The sequence below is a fragment of the Cyprinus carpio genome, chromosome B14 (assembly GCF_018340385.1).
Source record: "Cyprinus carpio isolate SPL01 chromosome B14, ASM1834038v1, whole genome shotgun sequence".
NCBI lineage: Eukaryota > Metazoa > Chordata > Actinopteri > Cypriniformes > Cyprinidae > Cyprinus > Cyprinus carpio.
In genome coordinates this window covers 23,202,874-23,220,231 of record NC_056610.1, presented here as the reverse complement: position 1 = coordinate 23,220,231, position 17,358 = coordinate 23,202,874, and the positions used below count along the sequence as shown (strand labels likewise).

General features: G+C 35.4%; 1 protein-coding gene across 1 annotated transcript in view; it reads left to right on the top strand.

Moving 5' to 3' along the window:
• The window catches only part of wu:fb13g09 (multidrug resistance-associated protein 5), a 42,960-nt gene that overhangs the window by 15,546 nt on the left and 10,056 nt on the right, over window positions 1-17,358 (top strand). Inside the window, exons 8-21 of the mRNA XM_042738648.1 lie at window positions 1,385-1,533; window positions 1,624-1,731; window positions 3,242-3,592; window positions 3,778-3,849; window positions 4,859-4,983; window positions 5,080-5,152; window positions 6,146-6,349; window positions 7,250-7,375; window positions 7,680-7,794; window positions 8,678-8,862; window positions 11,526-11,672; window positions 14,867-14,996; window positions 15,121-15,274; window positions 16,723-16,851. Coding sequence (XP_042594582.1) covers window positions 1,385-1,533; window positions 1,624-1,731; window positions 3,242-3,592; window positions 3,778-3,849; window positions 4,859-4,983; window positions 5,080-5,152; window positions 6,146-6,349; window positions 7,250-7,375; window positions 7,680-7,794; window positions 8,678-8,862; window positions 11,526-11,672; window positions 14,867-14,996; window positions 15,121-15,274; window positions 16,723-16,851 — 2,068 coding nt within the window. The remainder of the gene's footprint in view (window positions 1-1,384; window positions 1,534-1,623; window positions 1,732-3,241; window positions 3,593-3,777; window positions 3,850-4,858; window positions 4,984-5,079; window positions 5,153-6,145; window positions 6,350-7,249; window positions 7,376-7,679; window positions 7,795-8,677; window positions 8,863-11,525; window positions 11,673-14,866; window positions 14,997-15,120; window positions 15,275-16,722; window positions 16,852-17,358) is intronic.

Here is a 17,358-nt window from a genome sequence, read left to right as displayed (position 1 = left end):
TTCATGAAATATTCCTCATCCTCTATAAAATGCGCAGCACACATCTGAATATTTGGGTTGAACTGTTCTGGAACAGTGCTGAAATACAACTTAACCACTGATTTCTAGTCATGTCTTCTTTTGGAAGGCCAAACAAAATTTCACTTCAACAAAACACACAGCGACTTCACAACATGGCAGCTGCAGCAACAGAGAGAATAAACATTACGCCTTCTTTCTTTGCGTGAACATCTGGGCGGTGTTATGCAAATCTTCCCACATAGTGATGTAGAGATGTGGGGGCGTGTTAGAACGAGCCTTTTCAGGGGGGCGTGAACGAGTGTTAACTTTGATAAAGAATATCTCTTTGGATTTGAGACTTTAGTCTTTGCAACTTTACAGATCTTCTTTATTCACCAAGAGCTTGTAACACTCCAAAGAGAAAGAAAAATTAAAATAACATCATATGACCCCTTTAACTGAGACACTGACATTCAGTTGGATGAAATAAAATTTAACAGTTTAATGTTTTGCAATTTTTTAAGTTGTTATTTTGATAATAAAAATTAATTAGGAAAATGCAAAATAGAAATGTCTTTATTTTTTTGGACTGATATAAGTGTGTGCTCAATTTATTTGTATTAATTTAAAGAATGTACAGGCGGCTCTTTTTCAATAAAATGAAATTAATGAAAACTTGTAATCCAAAAATGACAAAAAGCACAATAATCAAATTACTGAGGGTGCTTCTTAAAATAGTGAGGGTGCTCTAACTATATATATATATATATATGTGTGTGTGTGTGTGTGTGTGTGTGTGTGTGTGTGTGTGTGTGCAAATATGGTGGTTTCATTCATTCATTTGCTGGCTTCCATGGCTCTAATACGCTGTGTTTTCCACCAACTGGCAACCTGGGGTGTTGAAATCCTATTGGTTGAACTGGCAGACCAAAACAAAAACAGACATTCTGACACAGAACACACATTTCAAAGTTGAATAACTGGCTGCAGCATTGTTTTTCAGAGAAACAAGTGTGTGAGCTTAGCATGTTTACTAAATATTTGCAAACTTATTATGGTGTTTTTTGTTTGTTTGTTTTGTTAGCTTTAATACAGTCAAAAAAATCACATACAGCACTTTTCTTAAAAACTAGTCTGACCAACTAGATTAAATCAGCCAAGGATTAATCTGTTTTACGTTCAGATTCAAATTAGACTAGCTAATAAAACTGGATGACTAACTTGTAAGACTAGTCTAAGCAGTTTGTGCAAGCAGCACCAGGACATTTAGAGAGTCACACCTGATAGTTGTACAGTTGTCCATCTCAAACACTGACTGTGAATGAATTCATTGAACAGAAAACCATCTCTTGCTTCTTTGACGTCTCCTCTGTTGTGTCTCCAGGGGTTCGGTCAGAAGAGAGGAGGGTCCTGGAGTGGGCGGGCTGTGTTCAGAGCCTGACGGTGGGTGTGGCTCCAGTGGTGGTGGTGATAGCTAGCGTGTGCACGTTCACTCTTCACATGGCTCTGGGCTATGATCTCACCGCAGCACAGGTACAGCCATATTTCTGCACTTCGCTTTCTGCCCGAGGCTCGTAAACAACTGCGAACTTGAACTCTTGAACTTTCTGTCACAACCTGCAGGCCTTCACCGTCGTCGCTGTCTTCAACTCCATGACCTTTGCTCTAAAGGTCACGCCCTTGGCGGTGCGTGCTTTATCCGAAGGCTCTGTGGCCGTGAAACGATTTCAGGTCAAAAACACATCCACATCCACAAACAAACCAAAAATGTCATTATTTTCTCACCTTCATGTTATTTAAAATCTGAATTAATTTCAGTGGAACACAAAAGGAGAAAATTTGAAGAACATCCAGGCAGTTCTTTTCCAAATACACCTGAAAAAATAGAGCCTGGGACTCCAAAAATGACGAAAAGCACCATAAATGTATCATAAAAGATTTTTAGATTCAGTCGTCAGCCTGTGAGATCATCGATACACGATATAATCGTGCTAATTTATTTAATTATTTATTTACCTAGTTTCATTACCAGAATGTGAACCAACTCCCGCGCAAGGCTAAAAGCAGACTAATGTTTTTAATATGACTGAATTTGTATTTAACATGATAACAATTTAATAGAAAAACTGTAAGTTACTAATCATACGGCTTACATTTCCTCAGTTATTTAAAAATCAGCTACAGAAAACGAGCAAAGAACATCATCACTGACTTCAGTCTAGCGCGAGTTTATGCACTTTAAAAAACATTCCCGTTATAATCAGTGAAGCTGTCTACATTGTTTGATGAATAAATCTCTTATACTGACATTGCACGTACATCTGCACTTTGTTGCTTATGATGAGAGAATACATGAGTCAGAATTCAGTCAGTGTGCGCTGAACAACAAATCTCTGCTGTTTCATCGATGACTCATCTGAACGCCTCTGATTGGCCATTGCATTCATAAACTCAACATAATCTTATGTGATGGGTTTGGTTATAATGCGCAACACTGTAAAAACACAGAAAAAGAAATAATGGAACAAATGTGACCCTGGAGCACAAAACTAGTCTTAAAGGGATACTCCTCCCCAAAATGAAAATTTTGTCTTTAATCACTTACCCGATGTGTCGTCCCAAACCCTAAAAGCTTTGTTCGTCTTCAGAACTGTTGAAGATATTTTGGATGAAAACCTGGAGGCCTGTAACTGTCTCATAGACTGCCAAATAAATAACAGTGTCAAGGTCCAGGAAAGGTATGAAAGTCGTCATCAGAATACTCCATCTGCCATCAGACGTGTAATCTGTGTTATATGAAGCGACAGGATCACTTTTTGTAAGCAAAGAAAACAAAAATAACGACTTTATTCAACAATTCTTTTGTCAACAGTCTCCTCTGTGTCTCTCCTTATCACCGTATGCTGTGTATGCTCTTCTGTGTCATCCGCGCCACAAGGATGCGCTGTTTTTTACGTGTATTTAGCTTTGATTTGAAAGAAAACAGCGCACTTCTATGGAACCATTGACTTCCACAGTATAATTTTTGGGTGCACTATCCCTTTAACAGTCCCAGTCGTCATTCACAATTATTATAAGGAAGAGCCTGGATATTCTGCTGTATTTATCCTTAAGTGTTCACAGAAAGCCATTCAGGTTTGGAACAACATGATGGTGAGTAAATGATGGCTGATTTTTTTCTTATGGGAGAATGTTTCCTTAAGTGTTTACTCCATTTTAAAGCCTCCTCTTACGCACACAGAAGCTGTTTATGATGGAGGACAGGGAGCTGATCTCAAACAAAACGGAAGATCCTTATAATGCAGTGGAGTTTAAAGATGCCACACTGGCCTGGGAGAAGACCTGCGGCTCACCGGGGAAAAAGAGCCGAGCAGAGCAGAAAAGAGGAGGCATGAAGAGAGTCCTGAGGAGGGAGAAACTGAGCTTGTACATCACCGCAGAAGACAGCAAAGGGAAGAGCGAGGAAGCCAACGCAGAGCACCTCCTCACACACATGGAGCAGGAGAGCCCACAGAGCACCATCTCCTCCACACAGAGCATCCGACCTCCGCTGCACAAGACCCTGCACCGCATAGACCTCTGCATCCGGAAGGTACTGCGATACATCAGTCCATGTGCGCTTTTACGTTCATTACCGTGTCAAAGGTCAACATGTCTCATTATATTCTGAAGCTCAAGTCTGGCACGCAGCATCATTTATTTACAGAACTTGTCATAATCAAGATTAAATTCACCTGTGACGTGATTTGCTGGCCTGTTTTCTGCGCTGTACACCAGGGGGCGCTGCTTGGGGTTTGTGGAGGAGTCGGCAGTGGAAAGAGCTCGCTGTTATCTGCTCTGCTTGGACAGGTGAGGAATTACACGCACTACTGTTCAAAAGATCAGGGTCAGCGAGAATGCTGCTTTTCTTTTGTTTTGTTTTCGAAGAAAGGAAGATATTAATACTTATATTCTGTGAGGATGCATTCCACTGGTCAAAAATGCTGAACATTTTTCTATTTAAAATAAATGCTTCTCTTTTGAACTTAATGTATTCATCAAAGAATACCGAAAAAAGTATCCCAGTTTCCACAAAATATTAAGCAGCAACTGTTTTCAACATTAATAATAATTAAAATGTTTCTTGCGCAGCGAATCAGCGTCTTAGAATGATTTCTGAAGATCATGTGACACTGAAGACTGGAGTAATGATGCTGAAAATTCAGCTTTTGATGACAGAAATAAATTGCATTTTACAATATATTCAAATAGAAAACTGTTATTTTAAATTGTAATAATATTTCATAATTTTACTATGTGTATTGTATTTTTGATAAAATAAATGCATCCTTTCTGAGCATAAGAGACTTGTTTATTAAAAATGTTACCCACCCATTAAATGTTTTAATATGCACTGTTGAAAGTTTAGGGTTGGTAACATATTTACATTTTGTCTATGAATAATTCTGTGGTTTATGTATTTACTATATCAAGGATCTAATCATAACAGACATACAGTGTTACTGTAGAAAAGGACAAATTTTGATATGGGGATGATCGTTAGTGAATCACGCTTTCTTGGAAGTTAACGTACAACTTTGGAAGACGAGTATACAAGTCATATGGTACAGTGCTACAGTATTTGTTATTATTGACAGCTGTTGTTTTACAGAAAGGATGAGTGTTTCTCCGTATGAGCTCCACTGAGAAAATAACAGCATATGGGTTTGGCACGAAATTAAAGTAAATAATGAAAAACCTTGATTTTGTTTTATAACCGCCCCTTTAACCATCATAAAGCAGGCTGGACATAAAGCAGCTGGTCCTCTCAGCAGGGTGAAAGCAGATGTATAGGTCTGATTCTCCTCCTCCTGTCTAGATGACCCTTCTTGGCGGCTCAGTGGCTGTAAACGGAGACTTCGCATATGTTGCTCAACAGGCCTGGATCCTCAACGATTCCCTCAGGGAGAACATCCTGTTTGGAAAAAAATACATTGAGGAAAAGTATGGAGCATATTCATGCATATATGAGTTCTGCATAAAAATGACTTTGGCCTTTCTTCGAAAAATTAAACAAGTTTTTTGCTCGTCTCTCACCAGGTACAACGCAGTTCTGGAAGCCTGCTGTTTATTTCCTGATATTATTGAGCTGCCATATGGCGATATGACTGAGGTATCTGCATTATAACGCTCATAATATAATCTCTGAACTCGACAAACACAATCACAGCACAAGGTCGTTCAAATCTCACTCATATGTGGCTCTGGAGCACAAAAGCAGTCTTAAGTCGCTGGGGTATATTTGTAGCAAAAGTCAAAATAATCGATTTTTCTTTTATGCCAAAAATCATTAGGATATTAAATAAAGATCATGTTCCATGAAGATATTTTGTAAATTTCCTTCTTCTTTTATGTCAAAAATTATTTTTTTATTAGTAATGTTCATTTTTAATGGAGATATTTTGTAAATTTTATTGATGATTTTCTCAATATAGATTTTTTTGCACCCTCAGATTCCAGATTTTCAAATAGTTGCATCTCAAACCAAATATTGTACATCAACAAAGCATATATCAATGGAAATATATATATATATATATATATATATATATATATATATATATATATATATATATATATATATATATATATATATATATATATATATATAAATGATGATATATCTTCTTCAAAAAAAATTCCAGTATGACTGGTTTTGTGGTCCAGGGTCACAATTTAGAAGCACCTTCAATATTTTTGACTCCTCAAAGTGTTTTTTTTTTTTAACCTTTTTAAATGCATTTTTTTTAACCTTATGTCATCTTTTATGTCAAATTCATTCATTTGTATTTATAAACTTCTTCAAAATGTTTTAATTAAACAATAAATTCAATCAGAATTAGAATAAGAAAGAATAAGTTACCAAAACAAATAAAATCAGTATCAACAATTCATCTTTGCTCTACAGAAGTGGCACAGAAGAACACAAAAGTGGCATTTAGCTGTATTTACAGACTGTTTAATGATCTCAAAAAAAAAAAAAAAAAAAAAAGGCCATTATGACTGATTTTTATGACTGGTTTATGGGCCATGCTAACATATTAGTTTTCAGTTGAAAAGCTGCAGTGTGATGATTACTGTGTCTGAAGTGAGTGATCTGCTGTAGATAGGAGAGAGAGGAGCTAACCTGAGCGGCGGTCAGCGGCAGAGAGTGAGTCTGGCCCGTGCGCTGTACAGCGAGAGACCCGTCCTTCTGCTCGATGACCCCCTCAGTGCCGTCGACACTCGCGTGGGATCGCACCTATTCCACAGCGCCATCCGCCACACGGCCAAGAGCAGGACTGTCATCTTTGTCACGCACCAGCTGCAGGCAAGAGGCTCTGAATGCATGTGATGTACCGCATAGACACAGCACGGACTGGGACAGATGACACTGTACTCATCCACCAAGCTTCACTGAGATTATACACGGTTCATTCGAGAGGCCTTGCTGTATTGCAAAGGCCATCATTAGGCAGTTCCTAGTATATTGATAACACAGCATGCCTTTAAATTCCTTTTTGTGCTTATAAAATATTTAGAAAATAATTCAAATTTAGGCCAATACCAATGTCAAATACACATTTATTGTTATGTTTATTTCTTTGCATAGCTGTTATTTTAATATTAAGATTTTATTTTTATATTTTCAGGTTTTGTTTTAATTTTTGTTTAAGTTTTAGTAATTGTATGTGTTTGTCTTTTCTCTATTTTTTACTAAGCTTAATTTTTTTAATTGTTTTAATTTTTGTTTATTATATATATATATATATATATATATATATATATATATATATATATATATATATATATATATATATATACATATACATATATATATATATATATAATTAATTTTCAAATGTCATAACATTATAATGAGCATTTAAAAAAAAGCTAAATATTCATAATATTCAAGTGAGCATTAGATGTCTAAAAGGTAATCTAAGTAAAAAAAGGACATTTAAAAGCCAACATGTACTGTATAATGATGTACATCCAATATTTACTGTTACCAATGAATAAAAAATCATAATAAATATATAAAAAAAAAGATTGATAGCTGATGGCATGTCATGCATTCATATTATCTTTTTTTAAAGACACAAAAATGTCCCTTAAAAAATTTTTTTTTTCTAATGTGATATGAATATGCTTAGGGTTGGGTTAATGTAAAATGAGGTCCACTCATGGTATTTTCTGACACTCTGCGGGTGTGTTTGTTCTCCAGTTCTTGCCTGAGTGTGATGAGGTGGTGTTAATGAAGGACGGTCAGATAGCAGAGCACGGCTCACACGTCCAGCTGATGGAGAAAGGCCGAGACTATGCTGCCCTTTTCAACAGCGTGCAGCAAGAGGTGCGATACGCCGCCCGATGGGAAAACACCAGGGTCACACGTTCACAAAACATCCTACATCACCCACTGCAAAATTCATGAAGCAGGGGCTGCAGAGCCACTGGGTTTGAAATGTTAATTCACGCCGTGCTTTTGTAATTTATACGTGAATTGATCTGTGGGAGTAACAGCCGAGGGACATTGTCACTGATCTCTGTATTAATGACCCAGCAGACTTTGTTCTGGCTGATTTGTTCGGTTAATCAGGTGCAGGTTGCTCTTTACCAGGTCTCGCTCTTTCTCTTTATCTTCATCCTTCATCCAGAACCTAGTGAGGAAGAACCTGAAAAACAAGCAGAGGGCCGAGGAAGAGAGCAGCCCGCGGTCCCTGCGTGTCAGCCCTGCAGCCAAACCACATACTGAGAGCAAGAAAGAAGGAGGTGAGGGTTTCATTCAGTGCTTCTCATTTGTTTTCTCCTCAGGACTGTATATTGGATGACTCTGGAGATTCATTACCATTGCTTACTACCAAAAACAAAGTAACAAAAAAATGTGAAAATGTGCGAAATCAAACATTGAAAAGGGCAAACTCTGTATGCAGTTTGCAGTATGCATATTTTTTTTATTTTTTTAATCTGTTCAGATTATGTCTAGTTTTGTGTTGATGCATTTATGTAATTGTTAATTTATTATAAATATATTAATATTTATAAATATATTCTCTCTCTCTCTCTCTCTCTATATATATATATATATATATACACATGCTGTAATTATAATTATAATTAATAATCATTCATTTAAAAAAATTATACATTATCTATTCAGCTTTCCATGCTCTTGTTTTGTATTAATGCATGTAATATATAATATATATAATTTATAATCAACTACAAATTCATCATTCATATATATATATATATATATATATATGTGTGTGTGTGTGTGTGTGTGTGTGTGTGTGTGTGTGTGTGTGTGTGTGTGTGTGTGTATGTATATATGAATGTTGATTATAAATTTACAATAAATTGACAATAAACAAAAGTGCATTGTGTGTGTGTGTGTGTGTGTTAATGTTAATATAACATACTAAATGAATTGCATTACAATATATAATATGTATACACTGCACAAACATCTGCCTTGCATGCACTGATCTGAAACGATGCAAACAGGACTGTTATACTCAGTATAAGCACTTCTGGAACATCACCCAGCAAATACATTTCCTGATTTCTTTGATCTGGTTTGGTCGTTGGCTAGCCACTATGTGAGTCACACTTCTTTGTTGTTCTTCTCTGTTGTCTGATGTGCCCCGCACAGATCAGCTCATGCAGGCGGAGGAAAAGGGGAGCGGGGCCGTGGCCTGGCCCGTGTACACTGCTTACATCAAGGCTGCCGGAGGGCCCCTGGCCTTCGTTGTGAACATCCTCCTCTTCCTCTTCACCACCGGCAGCATTGCCTTCAGCAACTGGTGGCTCAGTTACTGGATCAGGCAGGGCAGCGGGGTAAGACAAAGTGATTATTCAGCTAACAATAGCAACTCGGTCATCCTCTCTTAACTCACTTTTTCTTCTGAGGAAAAGAAAAAGAAAACGTTCTAATCAGTGTGAATGAATCATTCCCATCATCCTATTCATTGACATGATCTGACTCAAAAGAATCATTTGTTCCCTCGCTACTTGCTCATCAATGTACTAAAGAGAATTAGGGTGGATTTCAATTACTTTTGTGAATAATAGCTTAAATGGTTAGTTCACCCCAAAATTAAAATTGTCATAATTGATCACATTGCTAACAATGTTTACAGCATTCAAAGTTGCATTCGGATTTTCAAAATCATGAGGTATGCATGTTTTCTATATTTATTGTGCATAATATAATGAGTAACTTACGCCCATTAATATAGTAGATTAAAGCTTAAACATGCATGCTTGATGTATGAAAACAAATTGGTTTCATGCATTAAACTTCAGCTTTATCAGGCCGTAAATTTCTTGTTTCAAAAGTTTCCATCAAATGTGAGGAAGCATACTGAGGTAGCAAAGTTTTTTTCCCCCAAAAAGTCCATTTATTATTTTTATCTGAATGCACAAGATTGAGTGCATTCTTTGTTTTTATTAAATGTTCCAAAAACAAAAAGAAAATCTCCAGTGCGGTCAATTAATTATTTTTTAATCTCAATAATTCCTTGGTTTATTCATTAATTTGTTGCAAATAATTGCATATAATTATTTGTTGAGAAAATAAAACCACATGCCCCAAATAAACAATGAATAGATTAATTATTGTTGCGGACAGGGGTGATGAATAGACAACACAAAAAGTCAGTACTGTATGTTTTATATAACTCATCATTAACTCAACACAGGTTCCTGTAGTGTGTCTGGATGTTTGCTCTGCATCACATCTTGCTCTTTAAAGTGATACTCCACCCAAAAATCTCATTCTCTCATCGTTTACTCACCCTCAAAAACCATTAAAAAAATAATAAAAATCACTTTTTTCTTTTACTCATGTATGTTTTTGGCAAACTAAGTTTAAAATTCTTCACTTAGTATCTGTACTTTCACTTAAGTATCATTTTTGAGTACTTTTTACACCCCTGCGAGCAAAAACCAACAAATTTTGTTCTCATGCATCAAGCAATTAGTATCATGTTTATATACTTCTGAGGAAGATGCTATTTTGGCAGTATTATAAGTGACCTTTCTTTGTTTTAAAGATATTTTCTTTGGATTGTTCGGCTGCTCGAAAGAGAATATAGAACTTAATTAATCTGCGTTTCCTGCTAGCTAAATTTCACAATGATTCGTGAACCATTATTCAAATCTGAATCAAATGCCTCACTAACCAGCTCCGAAGTCCCGATCTGAATCAAATGATTCGCGATACGCGATCCGATTGGAACGCTTCGAAACAGTGAATCATTTTGCGACGCAATGGTTTAACCGATTCAGAGTTTCGAAAAGCTCCATTTCACTTGTTACTACATGTTTTTAAATTATAAGTGTTGTCGAAATTCAAAAATGCATGTCTCTTTTAAACAGTTTTTTGCTGGTGCATCGCTTGAACTGAATGATCGAAGTCACAAATTTGAGTTTGAATCAGTCGGAGCGGTTCCAGCGTAAATGACTCAATTGAATCGGTTTGTCTGTTCCTCTTTTTTTCGCACCATCAGCCACGTTTACGTGACACTGTCAGTACTACTACTAGCATAGCTGGCTAGTTTTATTAGATTAACATAATCGTGGCTCCAGAAAACTTTTATTAAACTACATAATTAATATAGATTTACTTTTTGTAATATCTTTACAAATATTTTAAAGCATCAGAGTTTTGAGTAAACAGACTTTGAGTAGAGAGACAGATTTGATTAAAAACATCTTCATTTGTGTTACGAAATTAAACAAAAAATGAGAGTGAGAAAATGATGACAGAATTTACATTTTAGAGTAGAATAACCCTTTTAAATGGACCATGATACTTTTTTGGTTCTTTTGTACCCTTTTTGAAGCTCACACATTCCTTATAATTGCAAGGAAACTTCTCTCATTTTGAGTTTCACAGAAGAAATAAGTCTTCACAGCCCTGCTGAAAAAACAACAACAGAGATTCTAATGGTTTCCACTACAACTACCATCACAAACCATCAGCCTTTAACCATTAAAGCCATTAAAAATAGTATTCTGTATTGTGTTTTGGGACATATTCCATTAGGATTTAGTGGTTTTAACAAGCCACCAATTGAAGGTGACCAATTACCAATAGAGACCCACATTACAGTTTCCATTCAAAACAATACAAATCCCAGTTTTGTGATGGTGTCTGTTGTTTTTTTCAGCAGGGAGTTTTGGAAAATGACTTGATGGTGAAAAAAATGCTGCCAGTTTTCGTTATTGGGCGAATTATTCCTTTAAGGCGACAAATCACCAGCTTTAATCGCCGAGTTTTGATGCTTAGCCGAAACGAACATCAATCGCGAAACTAATTAGAAGTGCAAGACTCCACACGATTTACTCAGAGGGACAATCATGGCAACAGATGCTGCAGTTAACTCGCATTCTGTAAAATAACTGAGCTTGGGACTGATGCACGCAGTTCAGCTGGTTTGTTGGGAATCTCCAGGGATGGATCACGTTTCCAAGGTGATGTTCCTTTGTCCCTGTAGAATTCCTCTCTGCTGCAGACGAACACGACCGCCGAGAGCGACAGCATGCGACTGAATCCGCACATGCAGTACTACTCCAGGGTGTACGTCTTGTCCATGGGGGCGGCGCTCTTCCTGAAGACGGTGCGAGGGCTGGTGTTCGTCAAGGTAATCTATCAGCGAACGAGATTCCTCTGTTCAGGCTTCCTGTCTCCTTTACACACTGCTGAATATTTTATCAAACACTTAGGCAGATGCATTTCCTCTTTGCTCATGCACTATTCATCACTGCCTGAATCTACCTGAGAGTAGCAGGTTAATCTGTCAAGAGGGCATCGCAATTAATGCCTTTTCCCACAGTGGTGTATAGTCTTTGTAAACCGATACGTTATTGACTGTGCACGTGATATACCGGTTTTGACGATGATTGTGATATTACAATTTTTTATATCGATATCATGTTAATTAGTGGTGTGGCAATATATTGTGATAAGCATGCACCAAAATGCAATGATAATCGACACAGCCTTTTTCGCTCTACAGAATATTATCAAATAATATCATTTCTGCCTCATTCTGTGATAAGAAGCCACATCAGTTCACGGACTGAAGTTAATTAAAATATAATTAAATTAGTTAAAAAACTCGATTAACACACGTTTGGTGTAAAAACATGTCTTTTTTCTGATATGTTGTTGTACTTTGATGCAAACAATTTTTTTTTGAAGCTTTGAATCAACTGAAGCAATTGCTTCGCAAAATAATTTTCTATTTCGAAGCGCTCCAAACATCGCACATTAATGATGCCTGCTCGTCAAAACTGTAAATGCAACAAAAACTCAAATGTTTTAAAAATGCAAATGTTTTATTGAAAGTATAATATATTAAATGCAATAAAACAAATCATGAAATACCATCACATACAGTATGAAGTTTCTGTATAACGTTATTTTATTAATTTGCAATGTTTGTTTTGTTTTGTTTGTTGAAATAAAGAATTTGTTTTCTTTTCTTTCGATAGATTTTGTGATATATTGTTACTGAGAATTATTTTGGCCACAATAATTGTGAAGTGAAAAATCTAGAACAGTGTACTTTCTGTAGTTTCGGTTTCATTTCCACATCAAATCCTTGCTCTGCAGTCCATGACATTGCCAAGTGTCTGCTTTTCTCTCTCTCTCTTTTCCGCTCTTTAATTGAAATTGCCTGCAGGCTAAATCCATTTATCTGTCCAGTGTCTTGACTTTGAGCTGGAGGGGTTGAGTATATGTGTCCCCTCAGGACCCCGTGCCCTCCTCTCCATTAAGCAGAGCCGACAGCACATTAGAGAGGTTATGTGTCTGTGTAATTGTGTGCCACTTGTATTCACTAATTCCTCGATGATGGCTAATCTCTTTTTACCCAGAGGTAAGATTGCAAATTTGGGAACTTTACATATTCTGTTAATGGAACGAATTTGTTCCCTTGTGCCAGAAAGCATCAAATCCAAATGGTAATATTTTCTCCCGTGAGGAATTTTGTTATGAAGGCATGTCTGGCGTATTCTCAATGGTCTCCTGATATGTGTTTTAGAATATTTGTACTTATGTAACCGTGTGTTTATATGTGTCGCAGTGGTGACGTTTATGTATTATTAACTACTCCTCGTGTGTAAAGTGCTAAAGTGACCAAAATTAGATCGCTTTCTTTATAATTAACGAAGCTTTCTACATTAAAAGTGCTCTTTTTATCCGTACACAGTACAGTTCACAATTACTGTTTTCTATTTCTCACTGCACAGCAATCCCAGCCACTTTATTTTCCCTGCGTGACTTAAAATGACAAAATTAATTTATTTATATACTATCTATTATATATATATATTATATATATATATATATATTTAATGTATTAGATACACAATGTATCATTCACGTCTCACTTTAATTATAAGAGGTCTTATGCTCACTAATGCCTCATTTATTTGATTAAAATTACAGTAAGAACAGTAATATTGCTAAATATTATTACAATTTAAAATAACTGTTTTAAATTTTAATATAGCTTAAAATGTAATTTATTCCTGTGATCAAAGCTGTATTTTCAGCATCATTACTCCAGTCTTCAGTGTCACGTGATCCTTCAGAAATCATTCTAATATGCTGATTTGAATATTTAAATATTTCTGATTATTATCAGTGTTGAAAACAGTTCAATATTTTTGTGGAAACATTTTATTCTTCAGGATTTTTTCAAGAATAGAATGTTCAAAAGAACAGCATTTATTTCAAATAGAAATCTTCTGTAATGTTATCAGCGTATTAACCGTCACTTCTGAATTTAATACATCCTCACTGAATTAAAATATTAATTTCTTAGGGGAAAAAAAATCTTACTGACCTCAAAAAACACACATTTTCACTTAACCACTACACAATACTAAACCAATATACTCGCACAAAAAAAAAAAAAAAAAAATCTTTATTTTTTCTCCATTTCTCCTCTGTTCTGTCTAGTTTCCTAAACTATCTTTCTTATAAACATGACATTGTACACTGCAAATATTGTTGGCTACATGACAAATTACTAATGCTCCTCCAATGTAAGGTGCTTTGGATAAAATCTTTAGCTACTGTAAATGCATACAGGAAAACATAAATACAGGTAAATGTAAAATACAGCTAAAATCCTTTATGTATTTAATTTCTTCCGCCTGAGGCTTATTCATTTCACTTTTGGTGTGAAAGGTCTTTTACATTTGCCAAAAATATCTATTTTTTTTATTAATTAAAAACATACAACCAAGCCCATACTAGATGAGAAAAAGTAACGCAACGTATTACTTTCCATAAAAAGTAACTAAGTAACACAATTTGTTTAGTTTTTTTAAAAGGGAGTTTAAAATCTCTTATAATGCATTACCTTTAAAAGGAATTTTCCCCAACACTGATATTAAATATGTCATATGTTTAAATAACTTTCATTTGCACCATAAAAGCTGGTAAAGTGGTCTCTGTCCTGTTAATTAAAATAATCTATTGTTTTTTAATATGTAATATGTTTTATTAATTATAATTTTCTTTTTATTCTGATGTGGTGTGTGGGTATGTGTCAACAGTGAACACTGTTTGACGTGTTTTGCTATTGTGTAACAGAGCAGAAGCATTCCTGTGTGCTTGCCAAGGTTTTCCCCCGTATATATCTAGCTATTATGTCTGTTTAAATGTGTGTGTGCATCCCTGACTTGTTTATTTGCTTTATGGACCTTAACTAAAGAATTGTGTAGGTTTTTTAAATCACAGCGCCATTTATTAGTATGTTGGTTGTGTATTGGTGCATGCATTATTAACAGTGTTGTGTGTGTTGTTTTGTTGTTTTTGCAGTGCACTGTGCGGGCAGCCTCGGTTCTGCATGATAAACTATTTAAGACTTTACTTCTGAGCCCCATGCGCTTTTTCGACACAACACCCCTTGGACGAATTCTCAACCGTTTCTCCAGGGACATGGATGAGGGTGAGGAACCTCTCTCTATCTCTCTTCACAAATCCTTTCACATGCAGGATGACGGGGGCGTCTCGAAGGGTTTTGATGTCTCGCTCTCTCACACGTTCGCTCTCTGTTCTTCCTCTGTGTGTAGTGGACGTGCGTCTGGCGATGCAAGCCGAAATGCTGCTCCAGAATGTGACATTAGTGCTGTTCTGCCTGGGCATGGTGGGTGCTGTGTTTCCCTGGTTCCTGTTCTCCATCATTCCTTTAGGAGCGTTCCTCTTCATCGTCAACCGCATCTCCAGGTTCGGTCTTACAGATTTATTGGGTCAAACAGATAGCTGAGCTGTTAATCAACTTATATGAGTTCCAACAGTGTGCACAAAGTTCAAACTGTATGACATTGCATCAGAAAACCATGAAAAATATGCTGAGCTGTTAATTTATCTTGTACTTTAAAATTGCACAAAGTTCAAACTGTAGGACACTGCATCAGAAAACCATGAAAAATTTTATATTTATTTGTTTTTTTATTGTTGAGTTTTTATGGTTGTTTTTTTTATGTTATCTTTTTAAAAAAGATAAGATATTATATATATATATATATAATATACTATTTATATATTTTCTATATACTAGTATATATTTAGGACCAAAATGCAAAAAAATGTAAGCATCTTCCGAAAGCTGAATAAAGAAGCTTTCCATTGATGTATGGATGATATTGGCCAAGATACAACTATTTGAAAATCTGGAATATGAGGGTGCAAAAAGAGAAAATTGAGAAAATCACTTTTAAAGTTGTCCAAATTAAGTTCTTAGCAATGTATATTACTAATCAAAAATTATTATTATTATTATTTTATAATTTTGTATATTAATACATTTTGTAAAATTGCTAAATAATTTTAAATAAATGGTTATAATAGAAGAAATGAATTTATTTATATATATATATATATATATATATATATATATATATATATATATATATATATATATATATATATATATATAAAATAAATAAATATAAATTACATTTTACAATACATTACAATAGAAAACAGGTCTTTTAAATTGTAATAATATTTCACAATATTACTGTTTTTTATCAAATAAATGCAGCCTTGGTGAGCAGAATATTTTTTTCTTTAATATTGTTTTTAAATGTCTAAAAAGACAACAGAACCACCCTTATAAATATATTTTCATAGGATCTGTCTTAGAAAAAAAGCATGTCAAGGGCATGTTCGTCCTCCTTTGCTTGGGCTCTTTTTGAGAAAAGTATGAATCATTAACAACATTATTCACATGCAATGCCTTTTATATATATATATATATATATATATATATATATATATATATATATATATATATGCACTGATTGCTCATCAATAATGGCCTGGCTCTGCCTGACCCTGCTGTCCTGTCTGCGTTAGCGCTGATGTGTGACAGGGCCCATAAAGCCCCATATAAATCAGTTCAGAAGCCAGAAATGACTGCAGCTCAGCCAGGAAGATCCCCTCAGTCTCACTGTTATTGTCCCCTGTGGGCCTCCATCTCATAAGCCACTAACTGTCACATCACAGCCGCTCTGTGAGCCACACAGATAAGCAGATGAGATGAGCCAGAGCTTTGATCAAAACTCAGCCGTATATCGCCGCTCATATTCTCAGCCTGGCTGACTTTTTGTCGGGGACTGAAATATATATATATATAAATATACTTTTCCGATTGTCCTTTTTACCCAAAGGGTTCTCATTCGTGAGCTGAAGCGCCTGGAAAATATCAGCCAATCCCCTTTCACCTCTCATATCACCAGCAGTCTGCAAGGCCTGTCCACGATCTATGCTTACGGCAGGGGGGCTGACTTCATACACAGGTAATATTCACACTACAGAATGCCCTCCATGACTTTGCAGAACTTTTCTCTGAGACAAACACTGAAGTGAAACTTTACTTGAGGTCTGCGTGTACCGTGGCCTCAGAAAGATTGCACAAAGTTCAAACAGCACATAGATGGCACACTCACAAATGGCATTGCATCAGAAAATCATGAAAAATACAGAACCTAGTGACTTTTATTTTAAAGAAGTTTTATTATACATTTTATATTTATGTTTAAAATAAAACCTGCAATAATAAATATAATTAAGAATTACTTCGATAATGCATTATATAGTGACAGTAATGACATTTCTCATGTTAAAAGATTTCAACATTAATAATCAGAAATGTTTCTTGAGTGGCATATTAGAATGATTTCTGAAGGATCATGTGACACTGAAGACTGAAGTAATGATGCTGAAAATTCAGCTTTGAACACAGAAATAAATTACATTTTACAATATATTACAATAGACAAACAAACACACAAGATTAAAAGTAT